At 34.4% G+C, this 17,341-nt stretch overlaps 1 protein-coding gene across 5 annotated transcripts in view; it reads left to right on the top strand.

Moving 5' to 3' along the window:
• The window catches only part of CDYL (chromodomain Y like), a 230,706-nt gene that overhangs the window by 34,309 nt on the left and 179,056 nt on the right, over window positions 1-17,341 (top strand). For 4 of the 5 annotated variants that reach the window (XM_077886246.1, XM_077886245.1, XM_077886241.1 and 1 more), the window contains exon 4: window positions 15,701-15,760. The exons of the other annotated variant lie outside the window; for it this stretch is intronic. In XM_077886246.1, the coding sequence (XP_077742372.1) occupies window positions 15,701-15,760 (60 nt within the window). The remainder of the gene's footprint in view (window positions 1-15,700; window positions 15,761-17,341) is intronic. 5 annotated transcript variants of the gene reach the window in all.

The raw sequence follows: 17,341 nt of genomic DNA, 5'->3' as shown, positions 1-17,341 counted from the left end.
GATGGGAAGCATTCACATTCGCAAGATAAGCTTCTCCACTTTGGTGCAGACCAGCTTTAACTCCACTCAACCAATTTTGGTTTTAAACCTTCTCTCAGTAAGAGGGGGGGAAAGGAGAGAAGAGGAAGGAGGCATCCTTGGAAATGCAAACGAATCTAGGAAATCTTCACTTTCATTCATTGTAAATGCTTCACAGAGGTTTTATCTTTTCATAAGTTGAAGGAATATTCACACACTTCGGAGGTGGCTTGCTCATCTTTCCTGTGACTGTTCTGTTGGCTCCAGGCCCAGTGTGAATTTGGTAATACCGGACAAGGCCACAGCTGTGTGCCGGCCTGTGTGGCATCTCTATTTTTGCAGCCATTAAATAATTTCTCCGATCTCCAGCATGTGTTGTTGTACATGTGACCCGATGAATCCCCTGTAGAATGAAGCAACAATAATGGGCAGGGCAATTAGCTCAGGGACACGGGGCCTTCCTAGCCACCTCTTGCCCGTGTTGATATTTGCAATGCATCCTGGGCGGGGTGCTTCTGAGAAATCCACTCATGGCCCATTACCATCCCTGAGGCTGGGAACCAAGGGGAGAGAGCTCAGTTTCCTTCCTGCCCAAGATGATTGTTGTGAAGGGCAGTTGAGGGGGTTGGGAATGCCTCCAAATAAAGATCTTTTATGGCCCTTTAAAACTGTAAGTCACTCAGTCATAGTCTCTTTTGCCTGCTGGCATGACAACTTTGAAAATGTACATTTCTGAACTTGCAGTTAAGCAGGCTTTCATCCTAACTTCGGTGAAGAAGAATTAGAACAGGGAAGGTTTAAGTATATGGTGTGGGCTCAAATCGGGTGATACCGACTAAGGACTTCATGGTGCTCTCCTATCATAAGCCATTACCTGCCGACTAGAATTTTATGTTTCAAAAAGCATAGATGAATCTTCAACAGTCGAGGCCGCCATCCCGAAAGGTCATGTAGACAGGATATTTCATAGTGAAAATCATGGAGTCTTCGCTCTGAAAGATCTTTAGAACTCCCCTCTTTTTTTCAAGGGAATTGTCTATAAAATGAGGTCTGTACCTAACCCGCCTCATCATATTACAGTAAGGACCACGTCAAACAAAATGGGAGACTACTTTGAAACTCTGCAAACCAAAATAATACATATATTTAGTGATCTTGATTATTATTTTAATATTTTTAAAGCCTTATTTATTTATTTGAGAGAGAAAGAGAGAGAGCTCAAGTGGTGGGGAGAGTGGAGGCAGAGGGAGAGAGGAAACTCAAGCAGACTCCATCCTGAGCAGGGAGCCGGATTCGGGCCTCAATACCATGACCCTGAGATCGTGACCTTAGCCAAAACCAAGAGTCGGATGCTCAACCGACTGTGCCACCCAGGCGCCCCTTTCGTTGTTATTTTAAACTGAGAAAAACAGGCTCAAAGGAGTCAAATGGTGACTTGTCCACAGCTGCTAGGCCATGAGTTCCTTTAGAGGTGCTCACCCACCTGTGAGCTCAACTGGACTAGATCGTTTTCACAAAAGAACTTGTCCTTCCCCTTGATCTGCCAGTGGTCAAAGCACCTGTGCTTGCCCTAGATCATACAGGATACTTGCGCTCAGGGCTGTCACTGGAGAATACAACCTTGAACTTCCTACTGTCCAGTCTGTTAGCAAATACTGATTTTTGAAAAGTAATGTTTGTGGGAATACCCTGAAGGGTATGCAAATTAGCCATTCGGCTGGATACCCTACAATTTATCTTAGGACCAGACATGATTGTCAGGGTACTTGTGTGCTTAGATCACAGGTATTTGCCTCCTAGTAGAATGGACTTAGATGGACTGTGCGTACATAGAGGGCTACTCTCAGATCCAACCCTAAGAAATGTATCACTGTATCTAACAGAGATTTTGTTGATAACCCAGTCTGCTACATGGCCAGATTCCTCTTTACGAGGATCCATAGGAGAAATTCCCCTGGAGTTGCAGCTTTAGGAGAATCATGGCTTTTACTAAACATCCATTTATCTTATAAACAGCAGCACCAACCTCATAACAAGGAGTGCTTTCATTGCTCTGGCCGCTAGAAAACTTAGAGCCAAATTTATTTAGCAAGTGGAATACATTGCTCCATAATAATTTTACTCTTGCTTTGACTTCCTTACCCTCTTTTCCCTTTGACAATTTCTTTTATCTCTTTGTATTGCTTATGTTTTGTAAACCAACTCATTTTTTTAAAGACTATTTGTTTGAGAAGGAGAGCACACCGGGGAAGGGCAGAGGGAGAGGAAAAGAACTTCAAGCAGACTTATTGCTGAGTGTGAAACCTGCCTTGGGGCTCAGTCTCAATCTAGTGCCCAGGTGCCCCTAAACCAACTCATTTTTATAAACCCATTGTGGTAACTTTGTAAATTTCAGTTGGATTGAATTGCCTGAGCTCAGTGTTTATGCTGGGTACTTGCAGCAGCTGGGCATTGGAAATGATGCTCAGCTATGATTTTTTAGAGGCATATGCAAGTCATGAATGTAAATAGATCACGTTTCCAAGACCATGAAGTTGACAGATTTTTATATCAGAAGATGTAGTTAGCTCCATAAGATCTCTTGAACTTACAATCAGATATTTAAGGTTAAATAAATGGCCTTTGACATTTAGCTCTTGGCCTCATCAACATGCAAAATAGTAAATTTCTATCGGACTGTATTTTTGGATTTTGTGACAATCTGGAGAAAGACTGGTTGAAGTTTACTCTTTGTCTTCTGGATACATTAAACAAATGAAGAATGTAATTTGTAAGAAAGAATATTTGAATATTAAAGAATTATTTCCCAACTACTTTTATTCCTACATGCATATTAAAATGCCATTAAATTACCTTCATAATAGAGCATTGAGCTGGCTAGTACTTTGATATGCTGATTACAAACCTTTCCTATTTACTAAATTAATAATTGATTACTCAAATTAGAAAGTCTAATATTGATGGTAATAAATATGCACTCTTGAAAAATATCCAAAACATTTCTAATATATATGGTCTTGACAATCATGCCAGCTCTTGTAATTGCTCTAAAATTTAAGTAATACATGGTAGGTGCTTTTTCTGCAACATTTGGGAGATGTTCACTTTCTGTTGAAATCCCCCCTTTCTCGAATTCCGTAATATTGCATCCACTTTCTTCTCTTCTTCCCTCTCTGATTAAGTCTTTGTCTTACCGAGCGTCTTCTCTTCCTCCTCACACCCTTGGACTGGAGGCATTTTCCAAGTTTAGTGCTCAGTCTGACCACTTCCCTCTTCACACTTGCTAGGGTAATGAATCCTTCTTAAAGCATCAACTATCACTCCTAACAGCTGATTCTCTGATCTGAATATTCACTTGAGTTCCAACTTCTCAGCTCAAATTATTTACTAGATACTTTCACGGACACCTCAATTCATTGGGTCAGCCATTAGTAAATACTGTCAACCTTGTTAGTGCTATCATAACACTTAGCAATCACACACAAAAATTTTTTATTGATTGTATATACTACATGTTACAATAGGTGCTTTAAAAACAAATTTCATTCCATCCTCTAAACCATCCTGGATTTTGTGACCTTCACTTTATCTATTAGGAAATTGGGAATGAAAGAGATAATAGAAACTTGCCCACGTTTTTTTCAACATTACAAAAATAAAATTTGAACTCCAGTCTGTCACATTAAGCTGCCTCCCAAACTTATATCTAAAATTAAATTCTCTTTTTTTTTTCCAAAATAAACTTTTGTGATGTTCCTATTTTTGCCTATGGTACCGTAATTCTCCTATTAAATATAGAAGCTTAAAACTTTGGTTACTTATTTGGTCCTCCCTCTCTTTATTCTTCTTATTCAAATCCATCACCAAGGCCTGCCATGTTGCTTCTTTCTAATTTTTCTTTCTTCCTTTCTCTACTTCATACTTATTCATTAATGTCTCTAATAAATTTTTTTCCTCTCTTTCTGCCTCTAGCTCTCCTGCATGCTTTCCTTCCCTGATTCATGACTGTTGAACCTTCCATAGGGCAGCCTTTGCCTTGCCATTAGCTGGTCAAAAGAAGCCTTCATATGACCACATTGTCTTAAGGCCCTTAGCCCAACAGTATAGGACTTCTACAATTCAACTGATTTTTACAGTTTTGTCGGCCTTCACTTTACCTCCATTTCAATTTTCCACTCTCTTCATTCTCCCTGAAATGGCATTTAATTGTCCTTCTAAACTTTTGTTCACACAATTTTCTCTCTTTTGAAATAAATATCCTTCTCCCACTTCTTGCCTTAAAATGCTCATCTCAAGCCTCAGAGTTGGTTTTGTGGTTTTTACCTTTGTCAAAAGTTTACCCGTTGTATTTATTATTACTTATTCAGCACAATTATATGTTGCCTTGTGTTGTAAGGAAAATTGTATGTGTGTGTATGTGTGTATGTGTATTATGCCTCCTTGGTCAGATTTTAAATTCCTAGAGGTCAGGGATGGATTTCAAACACCTTCTGTATCCTTTGGAGGTTTGAAATGAGTTATAATATAAATCATCTACAAATAATATTCAAGGAAAGCAAATTACTTTGATAGAAGAAATGAAAAGAACATGGGTTTTAGAATTTATAATACCTGAATTCCCTTTCAATCAACTGTGCAAATTTAGTCACTTCAAATTCTTTAATAACATGAAGTTACTTCTGTCTACCTCATAGCTTATTGTGATAGTCAGTGAAGTACAGAGCATGTAGGCCAGTACCTGCCATCAATTATACTGAAAAATGAAATTATTATGGTTATTTGATAACTGAAGAGAGTTATTGTCTTTTTAAGCTCTATGTGATCATAAATGATTAGTTTGGGCCACCACTGTGTCTATAGTTGACTGACATGAATAAATGTATAGAATATACACTCAGCCTATTTAAAATAAGTTTGTTGCTTTGTTTGCTTCATCTGTTAATAGGAACTTACATAGAAATATGCCCACCAAAAAAAAAAAAAAAAAAAAGAAAGAAAGAAATATGCCCACCAAAATGAACGACTAGTCAGTTTTCCCCTGCAGCTCTTTCCATTCTTGCTTTTTATATTTTGAGGGTATAGAACTAGATGCATAACTTTATGCATCTAATGACCTTCCTGGTGAATCAGATCTTTTGTCATTAAACATGCAGTTTCTCTATCTGTAATAAAGCCAATTATTTTTTATGGTAAAAATAAAATAAAATAAAATAAAATAAAATAGTTGCATATTTCTGTTCTTTGAATCATACTATTTTAGAGTGGAAATGGTTCTCATCTAAATCATGATTCCCCAACACAGGTCTGCAAGAAAATGAGAAAAATATTATTTTTAAAGATTTTATTTATTTACTTGAGAGAGAAAGAGCATGAGCAGGAAGAGGGGCATTGGGAGAGGGAGAAGCAGACTCCCCACTGAGCAAACACAACACTGAACCCAACACAGTGCTCGATCCAAGGACCCTGAGATCATGACCTGAACCAAAGGCAGACACCTAACCGCCTGAGCCACCCAGGCACCCTGAGAAAAACATTTTTATAATGATCTTTTTTTTGTGACACTAAATAATATAATTTAAAATATTACTCTACATATTGTGATTATGATTCTCCTACATTGTGTACATGTTAAAATTCCTTTGTTTTATGAAACAATGTTGATGATACATAGTAGAGGGTAGTAGTTGTGAGTTTTGTGGTAACCGATATGACTTTCCTTGATGAAACAGAAAATTGGCAAATGGATGATAATTTCCACAGTATTTTTAAAAAGGTTACAGGTCCACATTACCCCAAATGCCTAAAACCCTAACCTAGCCCAAGCTCTTTGTTTCAGAGTGGAAAATTATTTGACCTACAGAAGTTATATTACTTGTTCAAGCTCACAAAACTACTGCAGACCTACTATGAGAATTCAACTCTCTAAACTCTCAGAATGTACATCATCCTTTAAGTGAAAATTGATCTTTTCTACTAATAGAAATGGGAAGCTATTTTCCATTTGACTCTTGAAGAAAGTGCATTGTATACATTTTATTCATTTATAATAAACTTATTTATTCCAAAGGATGACTTTATCCCTAACTGGAAACAATAATAAGCTATAAACCCTTAAAGGATATTTAAAATAGTTTCCCAAGTTTTTAAAATTTCATATTTTCCATTTAGTTTCAAACAAAACTAATTTTCTTACTTAAAAACTATGGAAAATACAGAAATAAAGGAAGGAGGAATAAGAACCATATTATTCCAGAGAGAATCATGTTGATATTTGAGCATAATTCCTGCTATATATTTTTCTTTTTTAAAAAGATTTATTTATTTATTTATTTATTTATTTATTTATTTATTTTTTTTTTTTTTTGAAAAAGAGGGAGAGAGAGAAAACCTGCAATTGGGGGGAGTAGCAGAGGGGAGGAAAAAGGAGAGAAGCAGACTCCCTGATAAGCTGGGAGCATGAAGCAGAGCTTGATCTCACAACCCTGAGATCATGACCTGACCTGAAATCAAGAGTCAGACATTCAACCAACTGAACCACCTAGGCGCTACATATTTTTCTACATATATGTTTGCATAGTTGAAATTATACTATAAATAGAAATATGAAATATTTCTATTTCTGGGTTCTTCATTTTAATTATTTCAAAATTTAAAATATAAGTAATACATTCACATTGTTTCAAGCTCAGAAAGTACAAAGAATATAGAGTGAATATTCTCTTCTGACCTAACTTGCTGTCACCTACTTCTCCTACTTAACAAAAAAATAACATTTCCAGTTTTTAAAATTTTTGGTATGTGTATTCTTTTAGAGATATTTTATGCTTATGCTCAGGTTCTTTCACTCCATATTAAGACATAAGCATTTCCCCATTAAAAAATTATTTTTAAGTGCTATATATTGTTTTATTTTGTAGATATGCCATAATTTATTTAGTCATGCTTATATATTACACATTAAAATTGTTTTCATACTTTATTTTTAGTAAAATTTCAGATCCTATAGCTTAAACTAAATGAATCCATTGATATTTTTACTTTATAAATTATAAGGCCTTAGTTATAACTTTCCTTAAACCGATTAGTTTTATTTTACTTCTAGTCCCAAAAACAAATATATTGTTTCTTCAACTGAAGCTGGTCAATCAGTCTGGGATTGAAACAATCTTTTATTTACATGAGCTGATTTCAGCTGAATACACTCATATTCTCTCAAGAAAGAATATTGGCCCCCTTCAGTGCACCATAAAGAACCTACTATCAGAATGCAGCAGTAGAACAAACTTTTCACTTTAAGATGAACAAAGACTGAGATCTAATGTAAAAAAAAAATGGTGAATATAGTTGATAACACTGTATTGTATAATATTGAAATTTGCTGAGAGAATAGAACACAAATATTCCCACAAAAATTTTTAGAAGATAAATTTGTGAAGTAGTGGATGTGTTAATTAACTTGAGTGGGAGAGTCCTTCACAATGTACATGTATGCGTATCAAATACATATATCAAATCACCATTGTATATGCTTTGAATATCTTACCATTTTGTATGTCAATCATACCTCAATAAAACAAACTAAAAAGAAAGGAATGTACCAGTAGAGTTGATGCCATTTTGACCTCAATATGATCACTGCATCCTATATCCTGGGAGCTCATGGGTTCACATATTGTTGGCTAAAACTTTGTTTAGAGCTCTCTCTCCCTAAGGCAGAGAGAAGAGATGGATTCAAACATCAGCAAGGACATGAAAAGGACATGAAAAACAGCATGGTAATTAATAAAAAAAGAAAGATTATCCAAGTAGTAAACATACCAAGAATAAATGTTTATGCTGCTTTCAGAGGACCATGCAGTGTCGATGGGCTTAGTGCTAAATGCTGATGACATTGGTTCCTCGTGGATTGGTCAGAAAAAAAGTTTGCTTCATTGAGAAGAATATTCATGACAATGCATAAAGAAAGGAGAAGCCTCAGCAAAATAGGGTACAGGCCATCCATTTCTAGCATAGAGGAAGGTATATGAGAAATTGAGCTATGCAGGGTGAGAAATCTGAACCTAAGCTATGACAATATTAGCACAAAGGGACTAAAAAGAAATCTGGCGGGATCCCTGGGTGGTGCAGCGGTTTAGCGCCTGCCTTTGGCCCAGGGCGCGATCCTGGAGACCCGGGATCGAATCCCATGTCGGGCTCCCGGTGCATGGAGCCTGCTTCTCCCTCTGCCTATGTCTCTGCCTCTTTCTCTTTCTGTGTGTGTGTGACTATCATAAATAAATAAAAATTAAAAAAAAAAGAAATCTGGCAAGAATGGAAAATACCTGGTTAAAAGATCTACAGTAAACAAGGGAAAATATGGCTTTACCATAAATGGAAATATCAAATATAAGCCCAACTTTCAGAAAAGCAACTTCACTTTACGCTTTTCGCTCTAATTCTCTCCCAACCAAGCCAATTCCCAGCCCCATCCTATCCTTCATAAATAAAGTCCTTGGCCTTGTGTCATTCCTTGATGTGGAAATGTAACATGTTCTCAATTTGATGTAAAGTGTTATGCAATTGCAGGATCCAGCTCACTCTTCTGGCTATATTTCCAAATACGTGTTACAATATTAAGCTAGAACTCTCTATTATAGAGATGTTCAAAGTGACTTTAGGAAAAAGCAGAAATCACTAATGCAGAAAAATCATAATGCAGAAAAATCACTACTGGAGACTTCAGTTCAGGTTTGAATTATCTCAATCCATGATACTGGTTTTGGGTGACCTTTGAGTATAAGTGCTAAAAGCACTTAGGTTGGTGGCAGAAGCAAACATAAATCCTCTTTGGAGAAAGATAGCATTATTCTGGACTTCAAACATTTCTAGAATTTTGTAAATACCATATCTAGCCCATAATAAAAAAAAAACATGTAAGGAGTAAAATAATATGAACTAAAATTGATAGAAACAGCAGATAATAGAGACAGATTCACAGAAGCTACAAATATGAATTTGAGAGACTAACTTCAAAGTAACCGTAATATTAAGGTCAAGGAGATTTTTACAAATCAAACAAGATTGAAGATTTTAGCCAAGAACAAAGAAACTAATAAATAAATACAACAACAAAAAGTTTAAGAGCAGATCAGACACAACTGAAGAGAGAATTAGTAAACTGAAAGATAAGTCAGAAGAGTGTCCAGAATGAAGTAGACAAAAAAAGAATATAAAAATCAGGAAAAAAAAAAAAAGCAAGAGATATAGAACTACAGTGAAAAATTCTAACATATGTTCACTGAATTTCAAGAAAGAAAGAGACTGTGGCAGTAGCAATTGTTAAAAGATAATGATTGAGAGAATTTCCCAAATTGGTGAAAGATGTCAACCCATAGATTCAATGAATCCTATGAACTCTAAGAAAAATAAATAAATCCTTAGATACACTATTGGAAACCAAAGACAAAGAGAAAGATTTTAAGATAATAATAGAAGACAGATTACTGTCAAAAGAACAAAAATAAAGCAGATTCCTCAGTGGAAACAACAGAAATCAGAAGACAAAAAATATGTAAAATACTAAGAGAAATAAACACTCTCACAAACAGCCAATCCAAGCCAAATTGTGTTTTCTGCAACATTTGTCTATGAATAGTCAGAATTTGGACTGCCAGATCCCTGCATTTTGCCCCCCGCTTCCAACTCAGGAACAACCAGGAAAAGCCAAATATATTTCCAAACCAATCAAATCACATAAGATGCCTTGCTTCTAGTTAGCCCATTTCCAGCTTCCTCATGCCAACAACTTCTAATCGGAGACACCTGACTACTTCCCATTTTCTCACGATTGGCTTTCATATTCCTCTGACTGCCTTTGAGTTTCTTCCCCATACAAGTGATTGTGGCTGACTTCTTTGCTATAGCAGCTCTGAACTGTTCTCATTTGAGTGGTCTTTTGATTTATTCCCACACTCCTAAAAATAAAGCCCCAAACAATCTGAGAGTTTTCATTAACTGGGCTCCAATTTATCAAGTTCTTGTGATACTTGAACACATCCTTTAATAATTTAAAAGGAACCATTTGGGGATCCCTGGGTGGCGCAGCGGTTTAGCGCCTGCCTTTGGCCCAGGGCGTGATCCTGGAGACCTGGGATCGAGTCCCATGTCAGGCTCCCGGTGCATGGAGCCTGCTTCTCCCTCTGCCTATGTCTCTGCCTCTCTCTCTCTCTATCATAAATAAATAAAAATTAAAAAATAAATAAATAAAAGGAACCATTTAAGACAATTTACTAATTACCAATCATTCTAATCTGTCCAATAAATCAGGTCTCTTAAGGACCTCTTATATAACAATAGACCAGTTTCTGTTTTATACATTCCTAATACTGAGCACACATGTGTAAGTCATACATATGACTTATGAACTTCATCTACACATTTTTCTTTTTTTTTTAAAGATTTTATTTATTTATTCATGAGAGACACAGAGAGAGAGAGGCACAGACACAGGCAGAGGGAGAAGCAACCTCCATGCAGGCTTCCTGCATGGAGCCTCAATCCCGAGTCTCCAGTCTCCAGGCTGCTCAGGCAGCGCTAAACTGCTGAGCCCCCCGGGATCCCCATCATCTACCTATTAATGGCCAAGTGTTTGTAATCTTTCCTTTCCAAACTAAATTATAACATCATCTCAATGAGATCTTCTCATTGATCATCTTAATGATCTAGACTTCCAGTTATAAGACGAATAAGTTTTGGGTATATAACATACAGCACGGTGTTTCTTAAAGTAACTAAAAGTAGATTTTAAATATTCTCATCATGAAAAAATTGTATTTATGTGAGGTGGTGAAGGCATTAACTAACCTTACAGTGGTAATAATTTTGTAATATATATATATATCAAATCATCATAATGTACACCTTAAACTTACACAATGTCAATTATATTTTAATCAAGCTAGAAGAAAAAAATCTTGATGATTTTATATAAAAAAGAAAAACTGCCAACCTGGAATTCTATACCAAGTGACATAGCCTTCCATAAAAAAGTAAAATAGACATTTTCAGACCAACAAAAATGAGAGAATTCATCATCAGCAATCTGCACTAAAGAAAATACTAGTTGTTTTTCAAGCAGGAAATGATTCCAGATAGATTGGAACTACAGTTAAAAAAAAAAAAGAGCAGCAATAAAAATAATTATGTGTGTGAATCTAAATAAATACTGGCTACATAAATCAATAATTATAGTCATTTTTGGTATTTGAAATAGAGAATTAAAATACAAAACTACAATTAGGGTGAGTAATGGGTCAGTAGGATACGGAATAAATGGTATATTCTTAGATTATTGTGTTATGCAGAAAAAGTTAAAAAGTATTGCTATTACACTTAGTTAAGAGAAAGATGAATATCATTATTTCTAGGGTTACAATTATATATATTGTAAGAGAACATATGACCTCCAAGATAATGAAAAAATGACAATATTTTCTTAAAGTTCTCAATCAATCTGAAACAAACTGATGACAGGGGGAAAAAGAAACCTAGGATAAGCAAGATAAATAGAAAATACTGAGTAATTTGATACTACAATACTACTACTACACATTATCAGTAACTACCTTAAATGTAAATTGACTATACTTCAATTAAAATGCAAAAATTGTCATACTGGATTTTTAAAAATTGCTGTTTATAAGAGACATATAAAAAACATAATGATCCAGAAACTTTGAAAACACAAAGATAGAAAAAGATTTATCTATCATAAAAACACAAATCAAAAGAAAGTTAGTTATAAATATTTTAATATCAGATAGTAGGCTTCAAGTCTACTAGTGTTAATAACGCTAGCATTAATTGATATACTAGTATTAATATATTAATATTATTAGTATCTTTATAATGACAAGATGCCTCACTTAGCAGATAGATATAACAGTTTAAACTTGTATGTACTTATTAGCTTCAAAATATATAAAGTAAAACCTAACTGAACTAAAAAGACTTAAATAAATTCACAATTATATTGGGAATTTTTAACACATCTGTTCCAGTAACTGACAGATGATTTGAACAACATAAATAGTAGAACAGGATAAATATTAAACTGAAATATATATATGGATATATATCTCCATATATAAAAATATAGTGTATATTCATATGTATAAATTTATTATTACTATACTACATTACTATTACATATACTATATTATTATATTACTATTATATATAATGTATATATAGTGTTATATAAATAATATATAATTTATAGATTATCATATAACTTATGTAATAAATTATATATTTTTTATATATAAATGACACTGCACGTAACAACTGCAAAATATAGTCTTTTGAAGTACCATATAGAAAATTAGGATATCTGGGACATAAAATAAGTCTTAACAAATTTCAAAGAACTGAACTTCTACAGATCATGTTCTTTAACTAAAATGCAATTAAGCCAGAAATCAAATAACAGGTCATAGAAGAAATCAAAATGAAATAGAAATATATTTTGAAGAAATGATAATGAAAATGGAAAATATCAAGAGGTGAGGGATATAGAGTAATTTATAGATTTAAATACATACATTTGAAAAGAAAGATCAAGTCAATAAAGTCATGTAAAGAAATTAGAAAAATAACAATACCTAAAACCCAAAGTAAAAAAGAAATAATAATGGTAGGAGCATAATGAAATAAAAGACACTTGCAAAACAGAAAACCAAAATGTCCAAAATTGCTTTTTTCAAAAGACTGATAGATTAATACAGCTCTGGCAAGACTGATAAGGAAAAAGAAGAAAAATCACACATAATTTGAAAAATAGAAATGGGACATTACTACAGACCCTACCCATACTAAAATTTCTGAATAATTTTATGCCATTAGATTTGATTACTTTAGATGAAATGGATGAATTGACATAGAAAGAAACCTATTTGTTCATTAAAATTTTGAATCTATAAAAGAGGATTAAAGAGTACACTTATTGTGATAAGCACTAAATAATGTACAGAATTCCTGAATTATTATACTGTACACCTGAAACTAATATAACATAGTATGTTAATTATGCTTCAGTTAAAAAAAAGAAAAAAATTGAATGTATAATTTAAAGCCTTCCAACAAGAGTGCTCCAGGTCCAGATGGTTTTATAAGCAAAAGCAAAAAAAAAAAAAAAAAAAAAAAAAATTTTTTTCTTAAATAAGCAAAAGCATATAGAATACAGGAAGAAATAATGGCATTCACATACAAACTAAAAATTGAAAAGGAGGAAGTATATACCAATTCCTTTTATGAGACATGTAAAACTTGATATCAAAACCCAACAAAGGCATAAAAAAGGAAAATTTCAGGCCAACATTTCTCATAAGCATCCTAAACACAATATTATCATAACAAATATTACAATTTATAAAAAGGATAATGCATCAAAACCAAATGTGGCTTATTCCAGAAAAGGAAAATTGGTTTAAAATTTTAAAAATGACAAAAATAAACAAACAAACAAATAAATAAATAATAATAAAATAAGTAATGTAAGTCAACATGTTTACAAAATGAAGGAATAAAATCTATGATCATTTCAATAGATGACAAAATTCAATATCCATTCATGATTTAATAAAATTTTTCAAAAATTAGTGTTAGAAAGGAACTTCTTTAATCTGGTTAAATATGAATACAAAATCACTGTAGCAGTTATCATTTCTAATGGTAAAAGCTTTCCCTTTATAATAAAAATCAGGAAAAGATGCCCACTCTCACCATTTCTGTTTAATGTTGCATTGTAGATCTTAAAGGCAGTGTCCATAACCTTATGGGCCTGCTGAATACATGCCTAGCATCAGCAAAGTATTCATGAGAAATTTATTTTGAAATAATCTGATGTCTTAAAAAAGTATCAAAATTAATGCAATACTGCAATAATTCCTTAACTGGTCTGCCCCAACCACTTGTTCTTCATAGAGCCATGCTTTTTAAAAATACTGATCTGATTATTACTTAAGACACTAAGGACACTGCCATGACTCACCAACCTCACCTGATTCTTAATCATATTTTATGTCCCTCTTCCTCTTCTCTGCATTCCAATCCCACCAGCTTTTCTCAGATTCTCCAAGATGGGCATCTTACACATCTAGACCTTTCCACAGGCTCTTATCCCAGGCTGAGACCATCTCTACCATTCTTTTACCTAGTTCTTTGTTCAGACTTTACCTCACCAGTTTAGGGATAATCTAATAAAAACCTAAGATGTCACAGTAGCCATCAGCACATTAGCACCACATCTTGCTTTCTAAGATGATTCTTTAGTAAAAGGAAACAGAGCTACTTGAAGATATGGCTGGGCCAGAAAATCTACAAGATGAACCTGGAGCATCTAATAATGTCAGAAAGTAAGGAATTGGTCAGGCACACATACTTAACACCCCAACCCCGTGATCTGAATATGTCAAAGGGGCACAGAAGCCAACTGAAAGAGCTCCTAATGGCCAAAGCTAGAATAGTCAAAGTAACACAGGAAATAAAGAAGTATGGTTTGTAATCCTAAGTATAAAATAAATTTCCATGAGTCCATATTAATAGAAATGATTGAATAAATTAACAAACTGACAAATCTCCTGCACAGAATTCCAAATAATTTTTGTAGATACCCTGCCCTCAGGAAGGAGGAGGAGGAGGAAGAGGAGGAGGAGGAAGAGGAAGAGGAGGATAGTTCCTCATTCCTTAATATAGGCTTTCCATTGTAACTCCCACCCAAAGAGTATAGAGTAGAAAGGAGGGTAGGGGAGAGTAACTTTACAGTGGAGAAACTTGCCAAACACTACTTTAGCCAGGCAAACAAGGTCAACATCAACAGTGATAAGTCATGTTGATAGTACATACCTTCAATATGATGTGATGAGAAAGGCATTTTACCTCTGTGGTCTTCCTCTCAAAAACATCTAACCCCAGTCGAGAAAAACATCAGGCAAATCCCAGTTGAGGGTCAGTCTACAAAATATTCAATCAGTACTTGTCAAAACTGTCAAGGTCATCAAAAACAGGAAAATCTGAGAAACTGCCATAGCCAAGAGGAACCTGAGGAGATACAATCACTAAATGTAATAGAGTATCCTGAATGAGATTCCAGAAAACAGACCTCAAGTAAAAAGCATGGAAATCTGAATAAAGGACTTTAGTTAATAGTAATGTATCAGTATTGGCCTCATTAATTGTGACAAATGTACCATACTAATGTAAGAGGTTAACAGCAGAGGAAACAGTGTGGGGTGTTTGGGAAGTCTCTATACCATTTTTGTAATTTTTCGGTAAATCTAAGTCATTTATTTTTAAAAGTTTACAAAAACCACAAAGAAATAAACCCTAAATACTGAATGCAATATAGTATACTTTCTACCTTCCATAAATTATTCAAAAAAGTCTGCCAAGTATTGGCTTGAATATAGAAACATTTTTCTTAAACTGGGGAGTGGGTACACAGACTTCTGTTGTATTCTCTAATGCCAGTTTGAAAGTTTAATACTTCATTTTTTTTTAAATGCTAAATTATAAAGCAATTACATGACAGTTGAATTGTTGATTCTCCTATAATGGCTACTTAGATGGCTTTTTCTTAAGGCATCAAATGATTGGACAATAATTTTTCAATGATCCTGCTTTGTTGGTATCCAAATATCTCTAGAGTACCCAGGGAGTGATGGACACTGTCTTTGGGGAAGCAGCAGACCAGACTCATCTCCAGGTAACAGGGGCTCACAGCTCCCTGCCATTTTTCTTGATTTATAATTGAGACTTTCTATCTGATGATTTTTTTTTTAAAGATTTTATATATTTATTCATGAGAGACACAGAGACAAAGGCAGAGGGAGATGAGACGCAGGCTCCTCACAGGGAGTCTGACGCGGGGCTCAATCCCTGACCTTGGGATCACGCCCTAAACTGAAAGTAGATCTTCAACTGCTGAGCCACCCAGGGGTCCCTCTACCTGACAATTTAATGTCTATCCATCCCAGTAGATTACTAGCTGCCTGAGAGCAGGGATGATTGTGTATATCTTGCTTAGCAAGGGGCCTGGCACACAATAAGTGGTCAGTAAATATTTTTATAGGGTGAATGAATGACTTTAATTTAATGATTCAAAGCTCAGGCCCTGGAGTTACCTGGGCCTGAGTATAAATTTCAGTTTCTCCACTTACTAGGAATCAGGCCAATAATAGTGCCTATTCCAAAAAGTACATTATGAATGGATGGGCATGCTTAGGGTTCTTTGCAAATGAGCTATAATTTTTATTAGGTGCTCGTTGGATTAAAAAGGTTAACATTTGTAAAGTACTTATAATAGTTCCCAGCTTCTTGTTTGTGTTTATTTATTTTTTTAATGTTGCTGTTGGCCAAATTAAGCTGTATTCACTTTGCACAGTCTGTTAGCAATAGTCTTTGGAAATGCATGCATAGTCTTTGGAAAGAAAATGCCTAAAATACATACTATAAATCCTCATTAGTTCAAAATATATTACTCTTAGAATATGTGATAATTCAGAAAAGAACCTGGTCCAAACACCTTTGTAGTATTTATGGAGAAAAAAATTGTACTATAAAAAAGGGATCATTAAACCATTTAAGAAAATAGTTTTAGAGCACTTTGGCAATACCATTAATATATTATTAGCAATCCAACCATGAGAAAATTATGTGGGGGGCCCATAAATTGGGACCCATCTCCCAAACATTAGTTTTCAAAATTTTTGATCTGGAATCAAAATGTAGCAACGAATTTTACATTACGATCTAGTATGTGATAATATGCATGTATATGTGTGTATGTGTATGCACATATTTGTATATATATTTTATAGGTGTATATATATACATATATTTTTATATGTATATATATAAATAAGTGTGTGTATAATGGAAATAATAGTCACCCTAGCGGAGTAATGAATGCATTCTGATTCTTTTTTCAAGTCCACTCCATTCTATCCATTCCATTTTGTCTCATTTAAAAAATGCTATTCAAGATTTCCTAAAATGATCTAAATATCCACTAATGTTTTCAAATCTGTAGCTTGATAAAAACAATAACCACAAAGAAATAAACAATACTGTTCTAAACCACTGCCTCTCAAACTTTAGCATGCATCAAGATCACCTGAGGACTTATTAAAGAGATTTCTGGGTGCCTGTTGGTGGGTGGTAGGTAGAAAATTTGTGCTTCTAACAAGTGGAGAGTAAGTCTGTTGCTACTGGTCTGGGGACCACAATTTGAAAACCTTTGCATTAGATAATACTAGTGATTGAAAAAAGGCAAGCATGAGTACAT

The sequence above is a fragment of the Canis aureus genome, chromosome 37 (genome assembly GCF_053574225.1).
Source record: "Canis aureus isolate CA01 chromosome 37, VMU_Caureus_v.1.0, whole genome shotgun sequence".
In the NCBI taxonomy this organism is placed as follows: Eukaryota; Metazoa; Chordata; class Mammalia; order Carnivora; family Canidae; genus Canis; species Canis aureus.
This window is presented reverse-complemented; position numbering and strand designations above follow the sequence as displayed.